This window comes from Marmota marmota, unplaced genomic scaffold (assembly GCF_001458135.2).
Source record: "Marmota marmota marmota unplaced genomic scaffold, marMar, whole genome shotgun sequence".
Lineage (NCBI taxonomy): Eukaryota > Metazoa > Chordata > Mammalia > Rodentia > Sciuridae > Marmota > Marmota marmota.
In genome coordinates, this window is record NW_026000005.1 from 19,817,729 (window position 1) to 19,845,498 (window position 27,770).

The 27,770-nt window shown below is 39.6% G+C and overlaps 1 protein-coding gene across 3 annotated transcripts in view; it reads left to right on the plus strand.

The window, feature by feature from the left end:
- Spats2l (spermatogenesis associated serine rich 2 like) overlaps positions 1-27,177 on the plus strand; it is a 137,527-nt gene extending 110,350 nt beyond the window's left edge. For all 3 annotated transcript variants that reach the window (XM_048808253.1, XM_015481205.2, XM_048808254.1), the window contains 5 exons: positions 11,836-11,894; positions 17,823-17,932; positions 20,405-20,507; positions 23,351-23,568; positions 26,285-27,177. In XM_048808253.1, the coding sequence (XP_048664210.1) occupies positions 11,836-11,894; positions 17,823-17,932; positions 20,405-20,507; positions 23,351-23,568; positions 26,285-26,680 (886 nt within the window). In that variant the 3' untranslated portion in view covers positions 26,681-27,177. The remainder of the gene's footprint in view (positions 1-11,835; positions 11,895-17,822; positions 17,933-20,404; positions 20,508-23,350; positions 23,569-26,284) is intronic.
- Positions 27,178-27,770: the final 593 nt, after the last annotated feature.

The window sequence follows — 27,770 nt, forward strand, 5'->3', positions numbered from 1 at the left end:
GACAAAGCATGTAATGAAGACAAAAATCCAGAGTTTAAGCTATGTGTTTTTTGGTTTCTGGTTTTTTAATAAATTCAAGAGTTTGGAATGTGTTTTTAATTTTTTTACAAGAAATTTAATAAGAAGTCTCTATGTTCTTCTGCTGTAGAAATGAATACAATCTTCCCATTGATCAAAACCTGCACAAACACAACTTTCTAACAAATCTCCCTTTCTTTCTTATCAAATGGTTCTTCTAGGTGCCTGCATGCTTGTGACCAAAGCACCATACAAAGAAAATTAAACAAACTTGTTCCTTCCCTCCACACCCAATATTCCATATTATGTGAGGCTTTAAAAGAACACACCATGTGGGGAAGAGCATGCACTTGCCAAGGATACCCAGAGACAATAATAGAAGAGGCTAATAAATATATTTATGCCTCAAGAGAGCCATATGGATGGTTTTTGTTGCTGTCTAGCTGACAAATTGCCCAAAATGACTCCTTTTCCTCACTCTGCACCAGGCCAATAAAAAGAAACAAGCTCCCGGAACCATTCTGAAATTGTGAAAAGGGCAAATACCATATAACACGGAAAAACTCAAGGTTCCTGTGACTTTGTGACTAAGGCCAGTCCCTGTGGTACTGTGTATTTCAAATCTTGCCTCATTTGTGAATATGTGTCATTCTAAATAGGTATAGCTCACTCTTTGGAGGTGAAAGTGTCTCTTTTCCTATTTCCTTTTCTCCCTGAGGTTTTTCTCTGCATTAGATGTTTCCCCAGGGCCACTACAAGGACTGAATGAATCAGATGGCATGAAGGAAGAACAGGTTGATAAATACAAAAAATACCAAACTGGCCTTTTCAGTTTAGGTTCAGTCCCAGGAAACCAGCATAAATAGCACCTCATATTAATAGCCTTCCTGAGCCGCGTGGTTGGATTACCTCCATACGTTATGTCAGCTGCACACTTGGCATGGGAAGTCCATTCTGTTTCACTGCAGCCTCCTTTGCAGAATAATAGACCCACAATAAGAGGTTGATCCTGGTTTCAGCTTGAAATCTGAAAAGATTTCTGAATCTTTTCAGCAAATGAAGGCTACCAATCAACCAGACTTGTAACATGCTTCTGAAAAGAAATTGTTGGCTTTCATCATAGAATGAAAATATAAGAAGGAATTAAGCAAATTGTTCTACTGGTACATTCCCATAGGGTACTGGTATGATCTTTCTTTAAATTTATAATATAATCTGTTTTGCTGGGGAAAAATATAATGAACTACATTGTTCTTACATGTTAGCATAAATATCAAATACATTATAGCATTTAAATGGGGGCTATTCTAGGCTACAATTTCAGAATGGGTCTTAGAGCTTATTTCTACTTCTTAGACTGGCATAGAGTGACCCTTAGAAACCCTTGTGGACATTTGTCAGCTAAGACAGCAAAAAAAATTGTACAATAAGACTGCAAGGAAGTCAACATAACAGAATTCCTTATATAACTCTTTCAATGACTATAAACTCTTGCTTCTCACTAGGCCATATTCTAATAAAAATCCCATTTTCCAAGGTTTATTAGCCTCTAGTTAGGAGGCATGTGGTGTAAAGCAAGACCAATTAGAGTTTAAATCTCATCTGCACATATTCTAGCCCTGAAGCTGGTTAAGTTTCTTAACATGTACTCAGCTAAAAACAGGGGTACTGCTATTACATTCAAGGGGTTTTATAAAAATTCGTATACAAGGTAATGCACTCAAAAGATCACTCTAGAAAATCACTATCCTGGCTCATGATAGATGTTCAGTAAGATTGGTTCTCTTCCCTTCCAAGTGGCATTTAGGAAGTTTCTCTACACCCAGACCCTGGGACGAACATATCCTTCTCCAGCTTTCTGTTAGCATGCAGTGGATCCCAGGTATGAGACATGGATATTTCATCACTTTTACTGTTCCTTGCTTGAGGAAGCAAGAACTAAGGCAAAGGGACCTCTGATTCAGAATGGCCATGGATGCCAGCTTTCCTTCCCCTTTCATCTCTTACCATCTCTCTCCCGACCTTCTCTTCCTGTTTCCTCATTTGTCCCTTCAGTAGGCAGAGGAGTGTGTGCCAAAACTCTAATCCTTAAACTTCTGTGTGCACAGGCAGCATCAGGGTCCCCTTCCCAGAGATTCTGATTTCATTTGTATGGGTTGGGGCCCCAGAGTGTGCATTAATGAGTTTAGTGAATACAAATGTAAGTGCTCTGAGCACCACACTTGAAGAAGCACTGCCAAAAATACTAATGGATTAAGGCAATCTTTTCCTTAAAAAGCCCAAGGTCTGGGGCTGGGGTTATGGCTCAGTGAGAGAGCGTTTGCCTAGAACATGTAAGGCCCTGGTGTTCAATCCTCAGAAACCACATACAAAAAAAAACAATAAACCAATAAACAAACAAAATAAAGGTTAACTTCTTTAAAAAAAAAAAAAAAACAAACCAAGATTTATGGGGCTGGAGTTGTGGCTCAAAGGTAGAGCGTTTGCCTGGCATGTGTGAGTCCCTGGGTCCAATCCTCAGCACCACATATAAATAAATAAATAAAATAAAAGATCCATTGACAACTTAAAAAAAAAAAAAAAAAAAGCTGAAGGTCTACTGGCTGCATACAGAAAAAAAGCCACAAAAGTCAAGGTGGCAAATACTGACTAGTTAGGAAAGGGTCTTGAAAGCCACTACTTAGAGCAGGGCAGCAAGTGAGACTGGAGGAGCCAGGTGGGTATGTTCTCTCCCCTCCTTTCTTCACCTGGGAGCCAAGGAACTCAGGAGGCTTCCAGGAGGCCAAACGACATAGAGACTGGGCCTGGCTGCTTTGGTTTAGATATAGACAGCATTTCTGATTGTTCTTCTACGTCCACATCTCTTACAGTTTCTGTTCCCAAGTTATTTATGTTCAGTAACTATGATGGCATTGGCATAGATAACCCCCTCCCAATTTTTTTTTCTCAAAATGTTTTTGGGTGGAAATATAATGGAGTATTTAGAATGGTTGGTTCTATTTTGTGTAGGAGACAAAGAAGGATTTTGCCTCATTTCATTTTGAAATTTGTTTTCTTTTATCCTGTTTTCTATATTTTCCAGTTTTTAAAATAAGCTTGCAAAAAAATGAAATTAACAAAATGTGAAGAAGAATGTCAGCTCAGCTCTTTAAATGGTACCCTTGTCTTATAAGACAATTAATCCATGGATAGAGTCTTTTGCTTTCTTTTCCCATGGGGGCTTAAGTCCTATTATTTTCCTAGAAACTGAACTACAGTTAAGGTGCTTTTCCTGAATATTGATCCCTGTTGAAAGAGACCAACTAGGAAGTAGCTAGTAAAGGTAAATTGTATTATTAAGCAAAGTTATATGTAAAATTCTAAATGGAGGGATACAACGTATATACATTCTGCAGTTGGATATTTGATATCATAGGATTTGTAGACATATAGGATTTTTGCAACTCTTTGTCATTTTAAAAAAGTTGCAAGAAGAAAAAGGAATCACTTTGGGTTTTCTTTAATTATCTTTTCTTTTTAAGGAAACCCAGACTTTTATAAAAGTTGAAAGTCTTCAATGTTAAATCTGTATGTGTCTCATTTCAGAAATACTCCTCAGACAGTACAATGTAATATTCGTTAACTGTGATTTCAAATCATTGTTTGATTCCAACATAAAATATGCAGACTAAAATATTCACACAATGTATTACATCTGATAAATAGAAATAAAATGGGTTCATTCTGATTGGTAAGTGGAGTACAGTTGTTCATTGGCAGAGGGATATTCACTTTGCTTTGTATTATTGAGTATGCTTCATAGTGTACTATTCCCAGTGGTACCATTTCCAGTCCAACTTCATCATAATCATGATTAGTAGGCATGCTATAGACATGTATGTTGATGTTGTGTATTTACCAAATAATGCTGGAATTCAAGAAACCTTTCGAAAGATCAATGTGTTGCCATTGTTGCATTCAGAAAAAGAGTATCCCATTATGTCTTACCAGTTATGAAAAGAATTCAGGTTGTTATATGATCTAAATGCAAAAATGTACATAGGAGAAGGTAAAATTCCAGGAATTCCAGCAGTGTAGCAAAAAGTAAATAAATGTAGCCAACTGCTTGATAATGAGGGTTAAATCAAGGACAGTAGAAGTGGAGAGAAAGGTAGAAGAGATATTTCTCTACTGGAATAGACTTCAGTGGACAGAATCACATGGGAAGTGAAGGATAAGGAGTGGTGACATCAGTAACCTATATACAGGATATAGGAGAGAGACGGGATGGACAGAGTTCAATGAAGAAAGAAAGAACCAGGAATTGGTAGCATACAAGAACATGAGCGCCATTTGTAGTTAGAACTCAGTTCTCCTGACCCTAGGAATACACACCTTGCTGCACTGTGGCTCTCAAGCCAAGGAAGAGATTTCATTGACAGCTATAATGGTTGAGAAATGGGTGAGTTGAAACCTTACCCTGTCTAACTTTTCCCTCCTTCAAGAATTACTGGGTACTCAGGAAGTTGGACTGGAAATGGTACCCCTGGGAGCAGTACACTATGCCTTAAATGTATAGAGGAAGCTTTCCTGCATTCCACCTGATGGACAAGATCCCCTCACCCAGGGGAAAGGACAGATCCTTAAACTTCTCAATACAGTTACTTCTTCCTTCAGCACTAGATAGTGAAGGGCGAATAGAGGTCTCCAGTTCAAGGCTCCTCTAGCAGCCACTGGGCATTGCAGGGCCATCTGAAGCCTGGGTGCATCACAATTCTTACTCCTGTGCAGTAATAAGGAGCAGAGCCCAGGGCGGGAGAAATGCTCTAACATTACTCTTTCTTCTTCAGTGAAAGAAATGGAAAGTCTTTATACCAGGAAGCCTGGCTATAGGACTTGTCTCTCATTTGCATGCCTCCTGCTATTTGGTAGAGGCCAAGGAGGGTAAAACATTCCAATAGCATTAGTTAGAATCCTTTCTTCCAAGTCTTCTCTTTCTTTATAATGAGGCAGGGGATGCAGGTTCCTGTACAGCTTGCCCACTTTGCCAGGCCCTGCGCCAGCCTCTGACTCCCTCCTGATCCTCCCAGCCTGCCTTGTCTGCTTGGCAGGGGATGAGTTAATGAAGCACCAGCTGAAGCACTTTTTGCCTACAAAAGGTCCTGAAGCAAAATTGTCTGGAATCAGATGGTCAGGGGCAATTTCTCTCTCTCCGGTCTCCCTGAGGCAAATGCTTCAGAGGTGGGATGTGGCCAAGTTTTAATTCTTCGCCATCCAACTCTGTTGTTGCAGACTGATTTCTTTAAATTCCCTTTGAAATTCTGCTTTAATTCCTCAGCATCCACCAGCAGTTCTTATCAATCATGGCTGCCTCACAATCATTGATAGCATCTTTATTTTTGAAGAACACTAGGCCAGACGCAGTTCATCCAAGCTCCCCAAAGAAGCATTCATGTCACTCAGTGTCTTGGGCTCCAGATTTAAAGATGAGCCTTTCACAGAGCAGAAAATCATAAATCTATTCCTCCTAAAGAGGCTTTCTGATTCTTTTTATTACTATTATTATTAGTTCCCCACAGAAAGGAATCAAGACAGTGGAAACATTTTTAGGAAATGACACTTTATCTCCGTGATTAACTATATAATAAACTATAAAATCTTTGCCATGGTAATCTCCTCCTTACACCTTATTGCTTTGATAATAAAAGCTTTTTTATGACAACAAAATAAAATTTTATTATCCAAGCAGTTTAGATAAAAGAAGATGTGGTTTGGGAAGGATAAAGGGCAGGTCTGAAACATGTGAGGTCAGCATGGGTTTTATGTGGTCTCTGTTTATATAGAACATGTTTGATATATCCTAAGTCCAAGCCAATTAAAGAGTTCTGTATTTCTGTCAAGTAGGCAGGATCCCTGTGGAAAAGCAAAACCATTCTATACTTAGAATTTAAGATGAGTGGGGAAAGCACACATTTCAACAATGAAACCAACCCAATTTGCAAACACAATCATCAACTACCTGTTTTGATTCTGAGCCAAACCTTGTTTGGTGAATATCATTACACTTGTACTCAGAAGCTTATGTCTTAAATGATTAGATTCTGTCCAGGACCAAAATCATGGACTTTTACATAAACATGATTTATTTGCAAGCACTACAATGTGCCAGTTAAGAATTCTCATCATTGTTATGCTGTAGAAAGAAAATGTTGTCTTTTCTTACATTCATCACTATCAAGCAATTTTTGTTGAGCAACCTCTGAGAATCTAAGATCATAAAGTTGAACAGAAGTTTTTAAAAACTTAGAGCCGGGCGCCATGTGTCCCACGCCTGCAATCCCAGAGGCTCAGGAGGCTGAGGCAGGAGGATCAGGAGTTCAAAGCCAGCCTCAGCAAAAGCGAGGCACTAAGCAACTCAGTGAGACCCTGTCTCTAAATAAAATACAAAAAATGGGGCTGGGTATGTGGCTCAGTGGTCGAGTACCCCTGAGTTCAATTCCAAGTATCAAAAAAAAAAATTAAAAATTAAAAAAAAAACAAAACCTCAGTCAGAGCTTTCTGAGGAAGTGATGAACAAGCCAAGACTGGAAGGAAGACTTAATCAGATAAAGAGAAGAGCTTGAGAAGGAAACTGTCTTCAAGGCCAAGGGGAGGGCATGTGCCTGGGCCTTGTAAAGGAGACAGCAGGGCTCCTACCTCCTGGGGCACCACGATGCTTCAAAGAGACCATTCCAGTAAGGCGCTGGCACTCTGCTGATGTGCCTGGCCTGCAGTCAGCACTCAGAAACTGCTAGTTCTGATCAGCTCCCATCTGGACAACTGAAGGCTGGTGTCTGTCTGACAGGAGTACCTCGAAAGCAAATGTCTGACCTTTTTGCTTCCCCAGTAGGAACATGGCCATGACACTGTGATTCTTCTGTGACTCATCAACCCTGAATGTCATTCCTCTCTGGTGGCCTCCCTCCACATCTGATATCTGTACACCAGGGTTCTGCCAAACATGCTCAGCCTTCCCCAGCCTGCAGAGTTGTTTTCATCAAGCATCACTTCAGTGGGTGTCTCTGTCCTGGCTCCTCTAAGGAGATTCAGCAGCACTGATGAATCATTCATGAAGCTGGACGTCACACCCAGTATTTGTGGGACTATGGAAGGCTTTAGACAGGGGCTTTCTTTTAGTCTGGAGCCAGCTTCTCACTGTCTGACAGGAAAAAGACTGGCTGGCCTATACTACTGAGTCTGCCACACCCATTTGCCAACGTATTCTTCCCTCCCCGTGCCTTCTGCCTCGGAAAAGCAAACCCAAGGAACCCTGAGGTCCTAAGGGACGAGAATCTCAGCAAAGGGTCAGGTCTTTCTGCCTCAGGCTGGCCCCTGATCTTGGTTTGCTGTAGTCCATTAGTTGAGAGCAGGGTCCTGATTCTGCAGAGAACCTTGGTTGACTTTTAAGTGCATGAATTTTGAAAGCAGTCATACATAGATAATAGTGCATGAGTTACTATGATGCCTAAGTACTATCTTCCTTTGTTGAAATACCCAGAGGAATGGAAGCATGGTTTGATGCCAGCTTCACAGGCTTTTCCATATCCCCAGGTGTGTGCATTAAACAGATTAACAATTTATTGTGTAAACCTTCATCCCTCCTGCTGTTAGCACAGAAGGTCTGAAGTAACCATTGTGTGAATATCTGGCTCTGTTTAATACGTGTTAGACGTGGGGATGAGTACTATCCCTCAAATGTCCATCTTGTAAACTCTCTGGGCACAAAATTATGTTAACAAATTTAATCAACAAAAACTTTCCCATGACCTTGTAGCTGGTAAAGAAATTAACAAAGGCCCCTTCCCACACCATTCTCCCAGCCCAACACACAGTCGGTAGAATTCCCAGCCTCCAAGGTCTCTGCTTGGTTTGGGGCAGGGTTAGTGAGGGCTGGTGACTGTGTGAGGACATCTGGGCACTCCCACTGCAGTCTGCTCCTCTCCCGGCCACTGGGCATCTGAGAACAGGCCAATCTTATGTCACATGCTTGTATTTCCCTAGTTGTGTGTATGCATCTCTCCAAACCTGAGGCTTCTATTTAGAAGCCTTCTAGTTCTAAATAATTTTTCCTGCCAGCATCATTTTCTTCCCTTTCTGGTTTTCACTATTTCATCTGAGTCCTGCAGGTCCTCTCACATTCTTCTCAGCTGTTAGAAAAATAATGGAGGCTCCACAAGAGTAAAAGGAATCTTTTTCCTTTTCTTTCTTTCCTTCCTTCCTTCCTTCCTTCCTTCCTTCCTTCCTTCCTTCCTTCCTCCCTCCCTCCCTTCCTGTACTTCCAGCCCCCACACCCTTGGCTGGCATGGACAGTCACTCAGCACATATTGTTCAAATGACTAAATGTTTTGTCGCTCTTTCCACTTCTGGGGAAGCTGATGCTGTCTACAGTTGAGGCTCTGAGCCCAGGACTGGAGGAGTTGCCATTCACTGCACACATCAGTTCTTTTTATTTGGATTTCCTCTCTCTGGCTCATTCCTGTATAGCAATCCGAAACCTTGTGAAACTCTGCCTCACTCCACTGGTGAAGAGAATGGAGCACAAGTTACCTGCAAGTCTCGAGTGACTCTTAGTGCCATCATTTTGTAACCCATAAGTCAGCTCAGGTTGCCCAGCCTTTAAATCCACTGAGTTTTCCTGGCCTCCTGTTCCATGTCCTGAGGAAGTACAAAGCCAGCTCTAAGGGCTGGGGGTGGGTTTCACATTATCACACTCACTAGGTCTTTAAGCTGTGCCTCTTCCTTTCTGTTCCATATAATGATCCAGATGTGAAACCCAGCCACTTCCTCGTGTGTGTACCCCTTCACACATCCAAGCTATCCACAGAAGGCATAGTGAGGATATAGGCATCCTGAGCAAGGTCCACAGCAGTCCCCCTCATGATGGCATAGGAAACATTCAGGCTCCTGGAGAGGTTCTTTTGCCCTGCCCAACCTTCTCACTGAATCAATCTCTCTCTCTCTCTCTCTCTCTCTCTCTCTCTCTCTCTCTCTCTCTCTGTCTCTCTCTCTCTCTCTCATGTTCTCAGGCAGAGNTCTCTCTCTCTCTCTCTCTCTCTCTCTCTCTCTCTCTCTGTCTCTCTCTCTCTCTCTCATGTTCTCAGGCAGAGTACCTTAACCATATATTTGTAGTAAGGGCCCTGAGTCCAAAATATTTATGCTTTCTTCTTATTTCCTGAACAGCTTCTCCATTAGCCTCTGTTTTCCTAAACTAAAATGGAAGTGCTCTAAGAAGGTTATAAAAAAAGCAAAATAACAACAAAAACACACTTGCCTTCATTATGGCTGCATTGGTGAACTTTACAGAGAAGCTTAGTATACCTTATAATCACAGAAACACAAGGCCCATTGACTCAGCCCTCCATTTTATACAGTTGCCAAATATACGCTGATTTGTACACAGTTGGATTTTGGAAAGAAATACAAGAAACTTATAACATTGAAGACCTCCAGGGAGGGGAACCAAGTAAACTGGAACAGGAGTGGAATAAATACTTCCTTCTCAGCGTATGCCATTCAGTATCATGCATTTCCTATATTTAAAACACATTGACATCATACCTACGTAATGTCAATAAAGAAGGTGCAGGTTTCCTGATATACTGGTTACACAACAGTGGTCATATCCAGTGACCTTAAGTCATATGCATCATGGGGAAGCTGATGCTGTCAATGGATGAGGCTCTGGGCCCAGCACTGGAGGATTTGCCACTCACTGCACACTTCAGTTCTTTCCATTAGGATTTCCTGCTTGGAAAGAGCTGCTTCTCAGTCAGTTTGCAGTCATTCTTCAGGTGTTTAGGTAACATGCAGTAGTTGAGGAGCCCCAATCTGTTACAGATACAGCCCAGAGACCACTTATTCCTCTGAAAATATTGCAAAATTCTTAAGTAGAAATACATTTTTAACACTAAATTTGAAAGCACGTCTGATGGAGGGAATCAAATTCACCTGGAAAAACAATCTAAATAGTAACAAGGATGATAACTGCAATGCATTGAAGCATGTTGGACATGAGCTTATAATTAAACTATACCAAAAAAAAACTCATTGGTAACCTTTGGATGATGTTAAGAAATTAATTATAATTTTTAAAAAATATTTTTTAGTTGGCAATGGACCTTTATTTTCATTATTTTTGTATGCAGTGCTGAGAATTTAACCCAGTGCCTTACACATGCTAGGGAATTGCTCTACCACTGAGCTACAACCCCAGCACCAATTATTATTTTGAAAACTGGTAAATAAAAGGGAGAATCAAATGTTTATCCTGCTTTTCCTATACAAACTATGCTTCATCATAACCAAATAGCTGCAAGGAAACTTTCTTTTTATAGAAGGACATCAGTAAATAAGTAAAGGAGTGATAGAACTTGTATATGGCCATTATGAAAATCCTGTTGATCTAGGCAATGATTATCAATGGATTCCAATAACTAAAAGTGAGATGTCCTTTTTTATTTATGATAAATTCATTGTTAGATGCAGAACCTTGATAAGACTTAGACTTGATTTTTTTTCAGGAAGAATAGTTTATAATTCTATCTGCACACACATAAAGACAAAACATGCATAGAAACTATTTTATCTGAAAAAATATCAAAACTGAATCTCATCAAACTTATATATCTAATAACAAATTTGTAGAAAACACAAAAAGAATGGGTTAAATGATACCATGGAGATATAATTAGTATAATTCAGACCTTGGTCAACTTTAGAACAAACAGCCTGGTTTCTTCAAATAAATTGCAAAGGGAATGAGAAATCAGATGAGAGGTTTTAACCTATGGATTAAAACACAAGAGACAACCAAGTATAACAATCAGGCCTTATTTATTTGGTTTAAACAAACTATTAAAAAGATTTATAGAACAACTGGGGAAATTTGAATTCTGAGTATATATTTACCAATATTAAATTATTGTTAGTGTTTTTAGATTCAGTAGTAATATATCAAAATGGTCCCCCCAAAATCCCTATGGCATATATGTTTATGCTATATATACATATCATGTGTGTGTGTGTGTGTGTGTGTGTGTACATATATATTTTGGTCAATGAAAATAAAAGAGTATGTGACTTCTGTACTTGTATAGACATAATGAGTTGTCACTTTGGGAAGAAGAAATAAGGAGTTAGTGGTTGGGATGAGAAGAGACAGACTTGGAAAAATAATCACTTATGCAGGTAATATCTTCTCAAAGAACTAACCAAGAAATAAATGAAATATCATGGGGAGAAGTTCATTAGAACCTGGAAATGCTTGTTTGGGAGAATGAGAAAGGCAAAAATCATAATGCAGAGCATGCAGAAGGATTATCCTGAGTCATATTTGTCGAAGTACAGTCCCAGGACTTTCTGATTCAGAATTGGGTCCACCTCACTCTCTTCTGGCCAGAATCTCAGAGAGTAGAGCACATTTGGCAGCTACAGTCCTTGGTGACCAAGTGCCAGCTTTTCAAATACTGGTGTTTTGGAACTTTGGAATGTATAGGGCAAAAATACACCCAAATTTGAATTCAAAGCAGCACAATTCTGAAAGTCTGAAAGCCTTTTTTTTAGATGTGTTGACAATGATTTAATCAGCAGATGTCACTATGTAATCCTTGGGAACATCCCTTCCATGTTGCCTCAGTTTTGGAGAGACAGAGAGTGCTGCTGGCATTGTAGCATAGAAATATTTATGGTAATTTGGTATTTTGTTTAATGAAAATCATTTTTCTCTTACTTCCAGTGCCTATTAAAAGTTTATTTTTGATTAAGCATTCTTTCCTTTTGTTTTTGTTTTGTTTTCCCCAGCATCATTGACAAAGAAGTTTCATTAATGGCAGAAATGGATAAAGTTAAAGAAGAAGCCAGTAAGTAGACATTTGATTAGGTTCCTCCTAACCAGAAGCAATCCATAGGTCAGATTGACAGTGATACTGGATTCTGAGCAGGTTCTAAAATTCACATTGAAATCCTGGCTCATGTAACCTTAGTCAAGTCACTGATCCCCTGGAAATCACAGTTACATCATTTGGCAGAAGGACAGAGCTGTGGCACCCCCTCAGTGTAAGTGTATGGCAGAATACTCACTCAGTAATTAATGAGTGTCAGTTGGTATTTGAAAGTTCAAGGGGACTTTCTTTCACAGGAAGAACTTACACTTAATCAGATTTAAGGTAACAATGAATTCAGTATTAAATTTTAAGATATTCATTGTTAAACCTTTATAACTTATTGATCTTGCTATATTATTTATACAGTCATTTTCTTTTTTAGATTCAATTAACTCAAGTATATCAAATTAAATTCCCCTAAAACATTCGTCTCATTTGAAACTTAATTCCCTCAACATTTGAAATTTATATGTATAAATATATCTGACTTTTTTTAAGCACTTCAAGTGCCTGACAAGACATTCACAACCTTAACAAGCAAAATAGTCCCAAGCTTTTAAGCAACTTGTATAAGATTAATAATTTAAATTTAAAGATATGCTAAATGAAATTTTCTTAAAACACTCCAATTCTGTTTGCAAACTTCATCAAATATGCTGACACCTGCCAACTTAAAACCACAAAAGAAAATCAATTCCATGTTCTAAATTGGAGTCACAAGTTAGATTGCTTAATGTACCAAATTCTCTATTTAAATGATGAACACATTCAAAATTATCTTGATCATTGCAAAACTTTTCCTAAATTTAACACAAAATATCAACATTCTTAGTTTGATTTATTTTATTTTATTCATGTTTATGTCTGAACCTTTCAGTGTGGTAAAGTTACTCAATGAGTAGCAGAGCTGATTTGCCTTCCTACACAATCCCAGGCTCATGGTTAGAAGTTTCATCGAAGACAAGATTACAGGTGGACATGCTGAGACTCTCTTATTATTGAATACAGTCTTCTTTAACAGGACCCCCTAAGACAATATATTTTTCAGATGCAGTTTAGCTTTACACTCCTGATTCCTAGGCATTTTAAATTCTTCATCCTCACCCACATTTTTTTCTTACAAGTTGAATAAATGGCAGTCTGCTCCCCCAGCCAGGTTTCAGCTAAATCCCTTTTTATTTGACTGCAATGTCAAAAAATGTTTAAATAATTTTAAACAATATTTTAGATCTAAAATCCAGCAAGTTTTATTAAAAGAAACTAATATGATCCAGGGTGAAGCTGTGGAATATTTAGGTAGTTATACAATCCTTATAACTGTGAAATTATTTTGTCTTATGAAACTTGTTGATTTCTTCAATAATAGTGGATTATACATATGACATGGGACTTTGTTTCTTAGGTATGCTTTATTCCAGGTTCATGTCCTAATGATAAAAATGCAACAACACAGACTCAAATGATTCTCTAGAAAGTCACTAGCATAACGCTTTCTCAGCGCTTCACAAAAGACCTCAGGTTTTACATACTCATTTTTCCTTCTTGGAAAATTAATGTTAGGTGCCAAGGCCTGTGGTATTTGGAGCATCTCTGGAAAGCACCACTGTTTTAAAAATTCCTTCAACCAATAAACATTCACTTGTGTGCTTCCTTACATGCTAAGCTCTGTTCCAGAGTAGGGTAAACAGCAAACAGATAAATGTACAGCCTACACTCACTGAGCTTTCAGGCTAACTGGTTCACTTAAAACTTCAGTAATTGGTGCTGCAGATTCTGGTTTTAGAAATGCCCATAGCCCTGGGAAAACCAGTTTGCTTGTTCTGGAGACAGACAGAACTGAGTCGAAATCCAGCCTCCATACCCAATGGCTGTGTGACCTTGAGCCATTTTGTTAACTTCTCAAAGCCTGAGGTCCCTTATCAGAACAGAATAAGTAAGAATAGTGTCTATCTCAAATAGTTATTACAAAGATAAAATGAGAAGATGTGTGCTAGACACTTAGCATAGTGTGTGACACAATAGGTATGTAAAAAGGGAAAAGCTTTTTAGTAAATAGTTTGTCCAGTGCCCCTTAGAGGTCCAAGAGGTTATGCTGCATCTTTCTGGAGACTTGCCTATGTCAATCAGATTACTTCTCCACAACTGAAGGAATGACTGGATTAAGTACCCCACTGAATCAGGGACAAACTGTCTTTGCAGTCACCATCTTGAACTTGCTTATCTATGACCTCACATTATTTTTCCATTTTCTGTACATAGTATAAACCATTTTTCCTCAATTATAACATAAGTTTATATATCCCTCATGGCACCTAGCACAACACTGAGAAGATTGTTGGTACTTCACAAATATTTGTTAAATTAAGTATTATAATCAGTTTAGTGTATATAGACTGTGAGATGCAATATTACCGAACATTAATGTAATTGCAAAAAAAAGAATGAATAAATCTCACTTTGTTGCTAATATTTATAATTACCATTTTGATTATATTAACCATATCAAACACTTCACAAATGTTATTTCATTTGGTCACACAGTAACTCACATGGTGTATACAAAAATCTTCTTAGGGTGTATACACATTTTACAGATAGAGAAACTTAACATTGTAGTACTAGAATCTCAAACTTGATCTGTCTACCCAGGGAACTGGAGGCCTGCACAGGCATGTTCTTAGGGTGTGAAGTTTACTAGAGATACGGGGAAGAAAAGATCACTTTGTATTAACAGGAACACAGGCATTTTACAAAGTAAAATGCCAAATTCACAAGAATTTGTCAGGAATAAAAAGAATTTAAAAGAACCTTTGTGCTTAAAAGATTCCTTTCTGCTCTGACATTCCCCCCACACCCCCAGAATTCTGAGCACACCTGCTGATGAGTATTATTGAAGAAGCCTTAAGATTTTCCATGGTTCAAGTAATATGAGCCAATCTTCCAATGCGTTCCAAAAACTTGAAGAAATTTATAAATCCTATTGAGAAAATGGATTTCAGCATACCAGATACTGTTTATAAAAGTGCATAAATAATATTAAGTTCTGCACACAGTAAAAACCTAAGCTGTATGGAATTGTCTCCCTCTACAGATTTCTGAAAGGATGGTGCTTTCAAAACATACTTATTATTCTATTTTAAATTACAGGATCAATGCATCTTAAGATCTGATCTGTTTTTGTTTTTGCTTTTTGTTTCTGTGATTGATGTGTTTGAGGTGAAAATGTTTGCCCCTAAAGAATATTGGCTTTAGATCTTAACTTTTAAGGCTTTTTTTCATAATGAAAGGCTTTGAAATGTTAATGAGACTATATGTAAAACGCATCCCAACACTTGCTGATGCAAAGTATTCATTTTCGTGCACATTTGCATGAGTTTCAATTCAGAATTTATTGGTGATCTTGCACCTGCATTCCCATTTTAGGGCCCATTTATATCTATTTCTAAAAATCTTATGTTTGGTGTGAATGCCCAACTTCTACATAATCAAGAAGAACAATGACCCCTAATTGTCACCAGTCCCACAAATGATCCATTAAGAAAAGTCAGATGTGCTTAGCGGAGCAGTCACTCAGGATCTACTGACTGACCCCTTTACTAACTGTACTAATTGCTTGTCAAGTCTGGGTCTTCAGAATTTATTTTATTGTACTTTGCAAGATGAAAGTATCTCATTTCGTCTTTTTACTCAAGTGTTAATTTTAATGTTGAATTGTAATGGCAAGGAAATTAATAAGTAACCACTCAAAGGTATGGGTCCTCGATGTTCTTAAGTGGTCCCTGGACCCTAGGAACTTCAATCCTTCATTAGATATTTCTTTCAAATAATGGACTTGTTAATTCACTGAATCCTTCATTCAGCAAGCATGATGGGCACTCTCTGTGTACCAGGTACTGGGCACCAAACACAAAGAACTGCATGGATCATCAGTCTGTATTATAGATCCATGAATGACTAAAGACATTGACAAGCAGGTAACATTAATCTGCTGAGAGGGACAGGTGAGAAGGTACCATGTTCCATCTAAATAGGGCTTTGGCTCTTCTGCTTTAGCCAGTTGCTGACTAACTATAGCCAGAAATTCCAGTATCTTAAGAGACACCAGAAATCTAGCTTTCAAGTGGAATTTCCTAATATTTAAATGTGAGCACTTAATTTGTAGAAGTAATGTGTGGGCCAAACAAAACAAGTCCTCTAGCCAAAAATTATAATGGACCACCTTTTTGTGACCTCTGATCTAATTGGGTAACCTGAGACATCATATTCAATAATACATTATCTACATTGAGATGAAAATTCCTTTACACCCATCTCCTGGACAATTTTTTCACAAGCTCTTCTATATCCCGAAAGACCATCAGACATGTTTTTTCTTTTCTTAATTTGTATTTTTAGTTATACATGACAGTAGAATATATTTTGACATATCACACATACATGGAGTATAACTTCCCATTCTTGTGGTTGTACATGATGTGACGTTACACGGGTCATTTATTCATACAGGAACAAAGGAAAGTTATATCTGATTCATTCTACTGTTTTTTCTATGTGGTACTGTAAGGGAGCTCAGGTAAATAACCAAAGCATAATTGGTATATCTTGGCAGATGATTAGGCTTTATGACTTGTAGATTAATTATTTTATTGACTTCTCAACATTGATTAAACATTGACATTAGTTTAAAAAGTTAATGTCCCTCTGAAGAACGGTTTGTGGTTTGCAAGGAATCTTAACTCTCCATGGATTCTGTACTTTTCAGATTTTTGAGGGGACTGCTATTTGACATTTTATATATTAAGAACTCTTAAAATCAGAAATTATATTGTTTGGCTCCGCATGAACACCCTGAATCTGGTCTTACAAAGCAATTGGTCCTTGTTCAAAAAGAATAGAATATGAGTTCAACATACATGACATCTTACAGGGTTCCTATTTTCTTAGAACTCAAAAGGCTGTCCAAAAGGAATAAAAGCAATTCACATATGATGAATTGGAGATCTCAGGACTATTTATTGAAACATGAAACTTCATATGTAAATCCCACCTAATGTGTTTATATTTGTTGCTTCTATTCCATAACCTTTTGGGAAATGCATATACACAGTTTAACCTAGGGGTGACTACATCCCTCTGAATCTTTAGTTCATCTGACAGAGATGGGGAAGTATGGCACCAGAGAAGTCCCCAGTGTCTTCTTTATACGTTCAGATGTTAAAGAGTTCACACAATCCAGTTCAAGCTGGATTGACTCACCCTTGAAATTTTTCCACTGGGGACTCTTATAACAAAGATCCTCTGTCTGGAACTTCCCTCCGTTTGCAAAATGGGAATATATCTGCAGAGCATCAAAAGCAGACGCATTTTTCAGCCCACAAAAAGCAATAAAGTAAAACTTTTATATCTGTGTGCCAGTAACACAGCTAGTTACCCTAAGTGAGTATGTGTTAAAATTTAGAAGGTCTGGTGCTGCTGGAATTTAAGGTACAGCACATACAGAAGAATGGATTTTGCTCAGTGGACTCCCTAGCTTTGCAATATGGTTCTGATAGGATTTTAATGTGTCTTTTTTCAGAGATAGTTATTCTGGGTAACTCACACATTGAAAGTTCCAATTAAGCAAGTGACATCAGATGATAATGGAGAAAATGAAGAAGAGGAATGTGGGTAGATGGTGAATCAGAAAGAACCAGGTTTAGTTTGGGGATTAGGGCATAAGGATGCAAGGAAATGGGTTGTTGGTGAAGGGCATCAAAGATGAACCCTCTGTAGTGACCAACTCAGAAAAGATAGTTGTGGTCCAATTAAGTCATCTGTCTGTAGAGGGAGAACTAATTCCAAGTAATTCTGTCACTTAATGTTTAAATCTCTGGCCCTAACGCATTATTCCATCTTACTTGGCAGTGGAAATCCTGACTGCGCGTCAGAAGAAAGCAGAAGAACTAAAGAGACTTACTGATCTAGCCAGTCAGATGGCAGAGATGCAGCTGGCTGAACTCAGGGCAGAAATTAAGGTCAGTTCTGAAATGTCCCAGCCTGAGCCTGAGATCTGATCACCATTATGTTTGTTTTGCATGCACAGGGTGCTGCTCTCCGAAGGCCTATCACCATACACCCAGCTCTCTTTCACAGGGTTGAAATGCAAAATACAGAAGAACGAAGAACCACCTAATCACTATATTTAAGTATAATATGACCTGAAGGGATATATTACTACAAAGGAGAGATACAAGCTATTTTCTTAGTCAGTAGGAACTGACCCAAGTAAAGTGTACTCAACCATGAATTATAGCCAGAATGGGGAACAGTATTTTCACACTATGTAATTTGTGTGTATGTTTATAAACACACACTCATCTAAGCACACCCTAAGTATGAACTCAGTGTAACAGTAGGGATTATAAAGCAATCTGTGGAGACTCCTTTCTCCTTTTCAAGCTTAATTGCCTTTTTATGAATCTTATTACCCACAAATGTGTATTTATTAGATTTCTTTTTCCATTGCCAGCAACAGAAGTGACCCTGGATAACCTCAGGAACAAGTAGAATTTGACAAAATGTCAAGGATAGGTCACCAAATCAGAGTGTAATCTGAAGAACATGGATCTAAAACTAAGCAAAAAAAAAACTAGGATGGCTGGAGTCATGTGGGAAACAAGCACTCCCAGATTCTGTCTTTTGGACACCGTGGGAGTGAGTAACCTTCAAACATCATTAGCCCTGGAGCCACCTTCCTTGTTTAAATATCTCAGAAAAAGGTGCTGATTATCCTCCACTTGGACCACATCTATAATTTGGCCAAGAGTGGATGTGACACCTTGATTTACAGACCAAATGAGACTGTGGGACATTTAAACAGCATTGGAGTTGCCCAAAGGGGAAGTGGTTGCCAGAAAGGCAAGGACAAGTATTCACAACCAAGTGGGCAGTTTATAAATTCCTCTTTTTCACTCAGTAAACTAAATAAACACACACATGCACTCCACCTTTTACCCACCTCTAGGAAACCAGAGTCATTTTAAGAGAATTGCTGCTACTTTGGAAGAGTATCTGCTCATCTAGGTGTACACTGGTGGAGTGTGGCAGAAAGCGGCAAGTGACATTTTGGTCTCCTCCATCCTGGTTAGGCATGAAAGGGAGATCATTGGGAAGGAGATGAGAACCAAAGCCTTGGGGTGTTTCCCTGTCTTCTCTATTCTGGTCTTTGCTGCCTCCCACCCAGCCTGTTGCTATGGCCACCAGACTTTCTGCTCCCACTGCCACTCCTCCATCCTAAATTCAGAGTTATCCCTCAAAGCATATCTGGGCTTTCCTGGTATGATCCTTCCCTTCCTCTCAGAATAAATTTCACATGTGGACTGCAATATATATTTCAATTCCCCCTATGAAAATCTCAAGTTGTTAGAACATCAGGTGAGTAATATAAAATTGCAACTTCCTGGTCTATTGAAATCATGTCTTCTTCCAAGTTTCATTTCTACCTTTCAAAATTCCACTCATATAATGGGTAGTAACACAGGCTTTGGAGTGAAACAGTACAGCTCCAAAATTTCTACATCTTTGAGGAGAAAGTATATACAGCCTTAGATTCTTAGAATTCCATTTCCTCCATCTGTAAAATAAAGATAATAATAATCCTGATTTCATAATAAGGTGACCAGATGAAAGTGCGATTATCTGTTAAGAATCTGGTCAGTGTCTGGTAAATGTTCAATATTTTTTATAATGTTCCAGCTCAAATGCTCCCTCTTGCATAACTATTTCCTTATTCCCTCAGTAGGAGATCATTTCTTCCTCTTTTATATTGCTAAAGCACCAACTTTATTCTACCTTGTATTTAATGATATCTCTTCCCCTGCCATTAGGTAAACTCCCTGGTAAACTCAAGGAGGGACTGAGTCATAGTTATTTCTGCATAGTTATTTCTCACTCTGTCATCTACACATAGATCTTTAAATTTTAAAATGAATTTTAAATGAATTGGAAAATAATCTCTTTTCCACCTCCTATATAACAGCACTTGAAATTCCACCATTGAAGATGTTTTCTAGATACTGAAGGTTTTTTGGACTTCCTGGTTCCCTCTTAAAATAGGAATGGGTGTCTAGGAAAGATGATGTGTTTTCTCTTGATGGTTAATACCTTGGTAGGCCCTTGGCCAAACTAGGAAGCCTCTGCCAGAATATAAGTCAGAAAATTGCTCTAGCAAGGAGCACTAAAAGGTTAAATAGATGACTCCAGATGGACATTTTCCTGCATCACAGTTTTGTCTAAGCCTGGACAGGGGAAAGACAAAACCCATATGTATTCCCAGAACAAGGTGATCATGGTCAGGTAGGGCAGACCAAGACTGACTCCATGGAGCCTCTCTGATGCTGCTACACAACACCATCAGCAGGCACTGGAAGAGCAGAGGGAATGAATGTGCAGGTGTCTCAGTCATTTCTGTGATTGTGAAGCTCCTGCTTTACTTTTCTTTCCTCCAGCACTTTGTCAGTGAGCGAAAATATGATGAAGAGCTGGGGAAGGCTGCCCGATTCTCCTGTGACATCGAACAGCTGAAGGCCCAAATCATGCTCTGCGGAGAAAGTGAGTTTTGCATACTTGCTAAATAATTCTGTGTGAGTAAGCTTGGTGCTTTTTGGAATTGATATTGGAAATGTCAGGTGTACAGTCCCCCAGTGGGGCTAAAGTGAGGTCTAAAGAGATTTAATGATCTAAGGTCATGACACAAGTCACTAGAAATGTCAAGATTTGAACTTAGACTCTTCAAATGCCACTGCCCATCAGTAAATCCCTAGGATTTATTATGAGGAACAGAACAGGTCAACTGGTTTATACCTTTTGCAAACTTTTCCTGAGCACCGCCAGATGAACTGCTCCTCTGATTTCAGACGGCCCTGGTCTACAGAGACTGTTCTGCAGAGAGTGTGAGGTCCTCATCAGTCTGGAAACAATCAGCTATTGTTGTGCAGGGCCCAGCTGTCCTGTGCGCTGTTCTGCAGTTCCCTGAGCTCCCTGCCCTCTCCCCTGGTTTCCTCTGCTGAGTGAAACCTGCAGATAATGAAAGACCTCACTTCAGCCATTAGCTTTAGTCTTGTTTCCTATTAAGCTTTAATTAGAGCAGCTAATGTGCAACAAAATTGGCCGCTACTTTTCCCCCTACTCCAGCCCACCCACAAGGGGAGAAGGAAATGAGCTCTAATGTGATTTTGAGGAGAGCCACAAGGAGGAAAGAAGGACGAGTGAGGGACAAGAACAATCCACAGTCTCACAGTCAACTGAAAAATTGAGATTGAGCTGCACTTTTCTTTTAAGTGGAAACTGCTCACCCCCACCAAATGTAACAATAATAAACCTGATCTAAAAATTATTGAATTAATATTAAATAGAACATGACATCATTTGGGGGGTATTCTTTATCTTTTATTCACATATGCATGTTGTAATATCATTAACTGTTTTATATGCTCCATTCATATATAATAATACAATTCATTTTTGTCTCTTCACAATAGATAATAGTCATTTTCCATATCAATGTATTCAACTGATCACTTATTTAAATATAATTGATGTAACCAGTCCTCTGATGTAGCATCCAAGTTGCTTCCAGTTTTTACCATTAAAACAGAAATATTGCAGAGCATCCTTGTTCACACATCTTTCTCAATTACCTGACTTTCTGATTGCACTGCTTTAAAATTATTTTTTCCTTATATGCTCTCTCCCTTACAAAAAATCAACCTATTTGCCATCCTCCATCCCTAGCTTTTACAAACAACCCAGTTCCCAGTTGGAATTTTTTGTTGTTGTTTTTGTACCAGGGATTGAATACAGGGCTGCCTAACCACCAAGCCACAGCCTCAGCCCTTTTTTATTTGAGACAGGGTCCCATTAAGTTGCTGAGGGCCCCTCGCTAAGTTGCTGATTGGCCTCAAACTTGGAATCCTCCTGCCTCGGCCTCCCTAGTCCCTGAGATCACAAATGTACGCCACCATGCTGGACTCACATTTGGAAATTTAACTACCCATCCCAGTTTCCACTTCAGCAGGATGATTAGCAAGATCCTAATGTTGAGTGACTCTCAACCATCTCAGGTGGGGTGGTAAAGTTTTACCCATTCTCCTTCCAGTGCCATCTAATGGGAGAAACCTTCCCTTACCAGATTACAAAGTCCCAATGAAAGAGCCTCACCTGTTTGTGTCTCTCACAAGGCCCTTTCCATCTTGGCTTTGTTGAGAGCACATTGAGAGCCCACAGCTAATGAACTGGAAGTAGCAGTCTCCAAGCTATAGGAAATAATGACCCCACACCACTGAATCTGATGAGTCATGCCAACAGCCCCAAAGTGCTGTCTCACCTTAACTATAAGATGAAGGGACTGGCCCCTGTCCTTTCCATTTCTACTGTTCGCTGTGATCCTTACTAGTCACTCCTAATCCCTTGCAGAATGCTAGGATTAAGTCTGATCCAACAAAGGTAGCAGAGAAAATTGCTTTTAAAAATTGGTGACAATTTTAAGATTCAGAGAAAGGTCTTGCTGTCCGGCCTGGTAGTCAAATCCTGGTGAGCTGTGAGAGAGAAGTCACAGCTTTATCCTTGAATTGATTCCCTCTGGCCCAATTCAGCATAATCACATAGAAATCATCCTGTCAGAAACCACCACTTTCAAAACCAGTGGGAATGGCAATAATAAACGTTGAACAGACCTGCCTGCACCCTGAGCCTGAGCTCTGAGTGGGGTCCACCTGATCAGCCTACCTTGCCTGCAGCATTGGAAATGGTGCAGATCCACAGTGGAGCTAAGAAAGGATTGGATAATGTAGCTCTATTAGAATTTAAAGGATGCATCAGGGACTGGCAGGCCTGACCCAATGGCAAGGGGATATGCAAGAGCCAGAATGACAAGATTCCTAACACCTGACATGCTCCTGTTCTCATGCTCTCAAGACATCACAGCTCTGACAGCCGAGTGTCTGCATGCATACCTTTTCATCTGTGTGTCTTCCAGACTCACTAGTCCAGGGATCTGACAAGGGTGGCAAGAATGGGTTTGGTAATGGGAATCTACAAGGAAGAAGGCATTTGCAGACAGGGCCAGAGAGGGAACCTCAAGGTTTCATTATCTCTCTTCCTTTGGTAATTCTTGACCTAAAGAATAATATTTAAGCTGCTAAGTTTTATTTCCTACAAATGTCTCCCAACTTGGATGATTATGCTGTAATCAATTTAGTGATTCTCACAGGAGAAACTGAATGGTCTCTCAGCACTGAGGTACCCTTTCAAATGACATCTTCGAAAAACAAAACCTTGCCTTAATGTTTGTACAGAGCTCCTGCCAGTTCCTTCATCCTCTAGTGCTTCCTAATGGTGTCTCTGGCAGCAGTGTCCCCACTCTGTGCCTAACACCAAGCTCTTTCTTGTTGCAGTCACACATCCAAAGAACAACTATTCCTCAAGAACTCCCTGCAGCAACCTGCTGCCTCTGCTGAATGCTCATGCAGCAACCTCTGGGAAACAGAGTAACTTTACCCGGAAATCCAATCATAACAAGCTCTCTGAGGGTAAAGCAGCAAACCCAAAAGTAGTGAGCAGTCTTCCCAGCACCACCGACCCTTCTCACCAGGCCATGCCAACCAACAAGCAGGTAAGCTACTGGTGGGGGCCTTTTGACTGCCTGCAGGATTCCTGCAGACACTGTCACAGGGAAAGAAACCATCCATTTCCAGAGGAAGAAAACAGCAACTGCTAGATGCTGAGTTCCCAGGGGTTCCTCCCAAACTCCTCTACCCCCAGCAGCACTACCTGGTTCCACAGGACTCCCCTAGTCCATCCGGTCTACCCTTCCTGGGCTTTTCCCATGAGCAAGAATCTCATGCAGATGGACATTAGCAGATCCAGAGCAGGTCCACCTACATGATGAGATGGCTCTTCTCACTCCCTTGATTGCCACCATACTCAGGTCCCCATTACTGGCCTACATGTGGAAGGGACCCACACAGCCACAGGAACAAGATTCAGAACCAGGCCATTGAAACCATTGGTGCCATGAAAACTGGTGTGTGGTTTTTCTTAAAGATAATTTGATTCCCACTTACGTTTAGTTTATCAGTAAAAGGCCAACGTTAGTGTAAACTTCTCTTCCTCTCTTGGGATTTTAGTAGAGGAAAACACATTTCAAAATGCCATTATTCATACTATCCACCTGGCCTCTAAAAATACTAGTTTCCAAAGGATAATATTCTTTCTCTCCTGCCTTTCCACTCTACCTTTGAAAGGTGGTTTCTACCTTATGGTTAGAGAATGAACAAGGAATGAGATTTAATGATAACAGAGATTGGGCATGCTGTAAAGACACCTTTTGTGATCTGTAAAAAAAGAAAAAAAATTCCCCCTAAAATGCTGGTTTTCTAATCCATGGCCTGTTGAGTCTTGTTTTGGTCTTTTAGAGTTCTCACTAATAGCACTGATTATAATTTCTCAGATCCTGAATATCTTCATAAACTTCAAAGTAGCACTTCAGTGAGGAGCATTCTGTTTCTTCATAGGTTAAAGATCATAAGCAAGTCTGTTTTACTTGTAGTCTAAATGCATCTTCATCTCTCCTACTCCTTGCTCATTATTGAACACCATGTTAAAATTTATATCTAACATTTAGAGCAAGAGTTTCTCTTTCATAATTTCTTAAAAACAAAGGAAGCCATATGAGATGCTATGATGTAGATAATCCTCCTGCTCACTGTTTCAGCATTTTAGATAATGGCTCCTATAAGTTGAAATATTCTTATAAGTCTAAGCCAGAACACTGTAGACTGGGCAAGAAGAGACCTGGTACTTGAAAATAACTCTTTCCATCCCTCCCCAGCCTCACCCTCCCTATAGAGTGGAGGGGTCATTGAACAAAGGAGACATGGCCACCCAGAATCTGCACTCTTGTCTTCTATAACATGCTCCGAGGATTTGAACTCTAGGAATTCTTTTCTCACATGGGCTCAAGCCTGTTCTCAGGGTCTGTTTGGACTACTTCCCTGGATATACAGCCTTGAGGGCAGACCACACTACCACTTTATATACCTATAAGTCCAAAGGGTATGGTTGTGGGACTGGTGTGAGCTTAGGTATGGTGCTAGCGTGTCCACATTCATATGTGCAAGACACCCTCACAGCGTGAGACAGAGCCAGAGGTAGGAGGACAACACTCAGATAGATGCCACGTGGGCCTGCATTTATACTCCTGCCCTGGGCCCTGGATTAGGGGTTAGTGTGCCCTAAATCTGTACCAAGTAGTCACTGTGCACAAATCAAGAACTTTATATTCTTGTAACTCATAGAATCACATTTTAATATAGAGGTTTGATTTTTAAAACAGGTCCATGTTCATGTAATAACCAACTTATGAATTTTGTCAGGAGATAGTACATCAAGGGGGAATGGCTCCACCATTTTCTCACTGTAGACCTTTAGCAACTTTCTTAAACCCATGATCCTCATCTGTACAATGAAGCAAGTAACAGCAACTATCTTCAAGGGGGATATGATGATAAACAAGACAACACATGGTGAAGCACCTCCCCAGTGCCTGGCACTCTGTATTCATTCCATAAATGTTGGCTTTTATTCACCTCAAGAAGTCCAGAAATCTTTCACCTCCATAGGGACAGACAGGCTTAATCCATTGCTTCCTAATTACTCATCTGTTTATGTTCCTGGATGTTGATCTAAAGGCATGATTTTTTTCAGTATAAGGCTTCAAAATTGGTTAGCTTACAGCTACAAAAAGTTTAGAAAAAGAACTAATTGCCTCTGTGAAAATACATGTTATCTCCTCATTCCATCACAATGTACCAAATATACCTCATCTCTATATTTGCCCAAAGTAATAGTTCAGAGCTATGGTAATGCCTTTTGAAATAAAATAGAAAACTGCTTTAAAGAAGAAAAATTATGGAGAATTTTACTTTTTTCTTCCTACATGTGATTAGAATCCATATACATGGGCTATATAGAACATCTCAGAAACTATCATGGCAGAGAATCACCATTGCCCTGCCCTATGTACATTTCATTTTGTTGTGTTTTAAGCATTCTTTATTGGTTTTATTTGGCCTGGTTTTTTATTATGTGCTTCTTAGGCTCTCTTTCAACATCAGTAATTTTCTTGCAGTTCCATTTACAAGACGGGCCACATTGTGCTAAGGATTTTATTAGCTTGATGTCATTTGCATGTTGCTGTATTCTTCTGAGGCATTCTTTGGGGATGTGAAAAGCTTACCTGTAGCTTAGAGATTTGGTTTCCCTGTTGTCTACTGGTGTCATCTGTGGTTTGCTAGCAGCTGACACTAATCTCTTTTCTTTTTTGGCAGAATGGACCTTCTAGCCAAAGACGAAGATTTAATCCACAGTATCATAACAACAGGCTAAATGGGCCTGCCAAGTCACAGGGCATTGGAAATGAAGCTGACCCAATGATGAAGGGCAACAACCGGCATGATCACAGAAGACAGCCGCACAATGGTTTCCGTCCCAAAAACAAAGGCGGCACCAAAAATCAAGAGGTCCCTTTGGGGACAAAGACCCCAGAGGCCACAGCCCATTCTGAAAAGCCCCGGCGAAGGCAGCATGCTTCAGACAACTCAGAGGCCAGGCCTTTCCGGGGCAACGTCGGTAGGGTTTCACAGTGCAATCTCTGTCCCACGAGAATAGAAGTTTCCACAGATGCCACGGTTCTCTCAGTCCCGGCTGTGACGTTGGTGGCCTGAGCTAGGAGAGAAAAGAGCAGTTTTCACTCAGTTTTGGTTCCCTGCCCGAGGTGCTGACCCAATTCGCTGCCAAAAGAGAGTCAATCAGAATATACAAACCCTGTATGGTTGTGTTATCCTCTCTTAATCATTTTTACTAATTCTAATACTCGGCTCTAGCTTGCTTCATAACTTTCATGGCTTTGCTTGATCTGTTGACGCTTTTTCTCATCAAGATTTTGCAGCATTTAGCCAGGCAGTATTTACTCATTTGTTAGGAAAATCAAGATGTGGCTGAAGATCTGAGGCTCAGTTAGCAACCTATGTTGTAGCGGTGATGTCAATCTATTGATTGTCTTTAGAGAGTTAATGTTGAAAAAAATTCTTAATGAACAGACAAACATGATCTGCTAAAGACACATGCGCCTTTGTAGAATTTAACATCTGGTGTTTTTCTGAAAAATATATATATACATATATTGCTTTATTTGAAACAAATTAAAATATGCTGCATTTGACACTTGGCTCATTCTTTTATTGATACCTCATTTTTGAACATTCTCAGTAGTGTTTTCAAGAAAACTTGAGGGACTAGAGTCTTCAGTGCAAAGCTCTGTACAATGTTGTTTCTTGAACAAGCACCCTTTCAGAAAAAAATAATACTTCTTTCATTTACATTATAAATAGATGAATACATACCACAATCTTCTTTTAGACACCATGCAGCAGTTGGAGACCTGGGGTTCAAGTAACATAACTCTCGGCTCTGGCTACTTTAACTGATAAAGAGAATGTATTGGTTGAGTCACAAAAAGTCTAATTTATCAGGACACCAGCTCCTTTCTCTTGATTATCTCAGTTCCCTCTTCCTCCTTAGGCTGACATTGTATTGAAAATGGTGACAAATGACCACCTTCATATGACTCAGTTCTGTCCCCAACACTGTCCAAAAAAGAAAACCTTTCCAGGTAGCTTCTACATGGAGCAAGTAATCTTCTCAGAACTCCCAACAAAGGTCTTGCACACTGTTGTTCATAAGTCCATCCAGGGGATATACTAATTAGCACAGACTAATCAGAGCCCACCCCTGGTGCCAAGATGGGACCAGCTC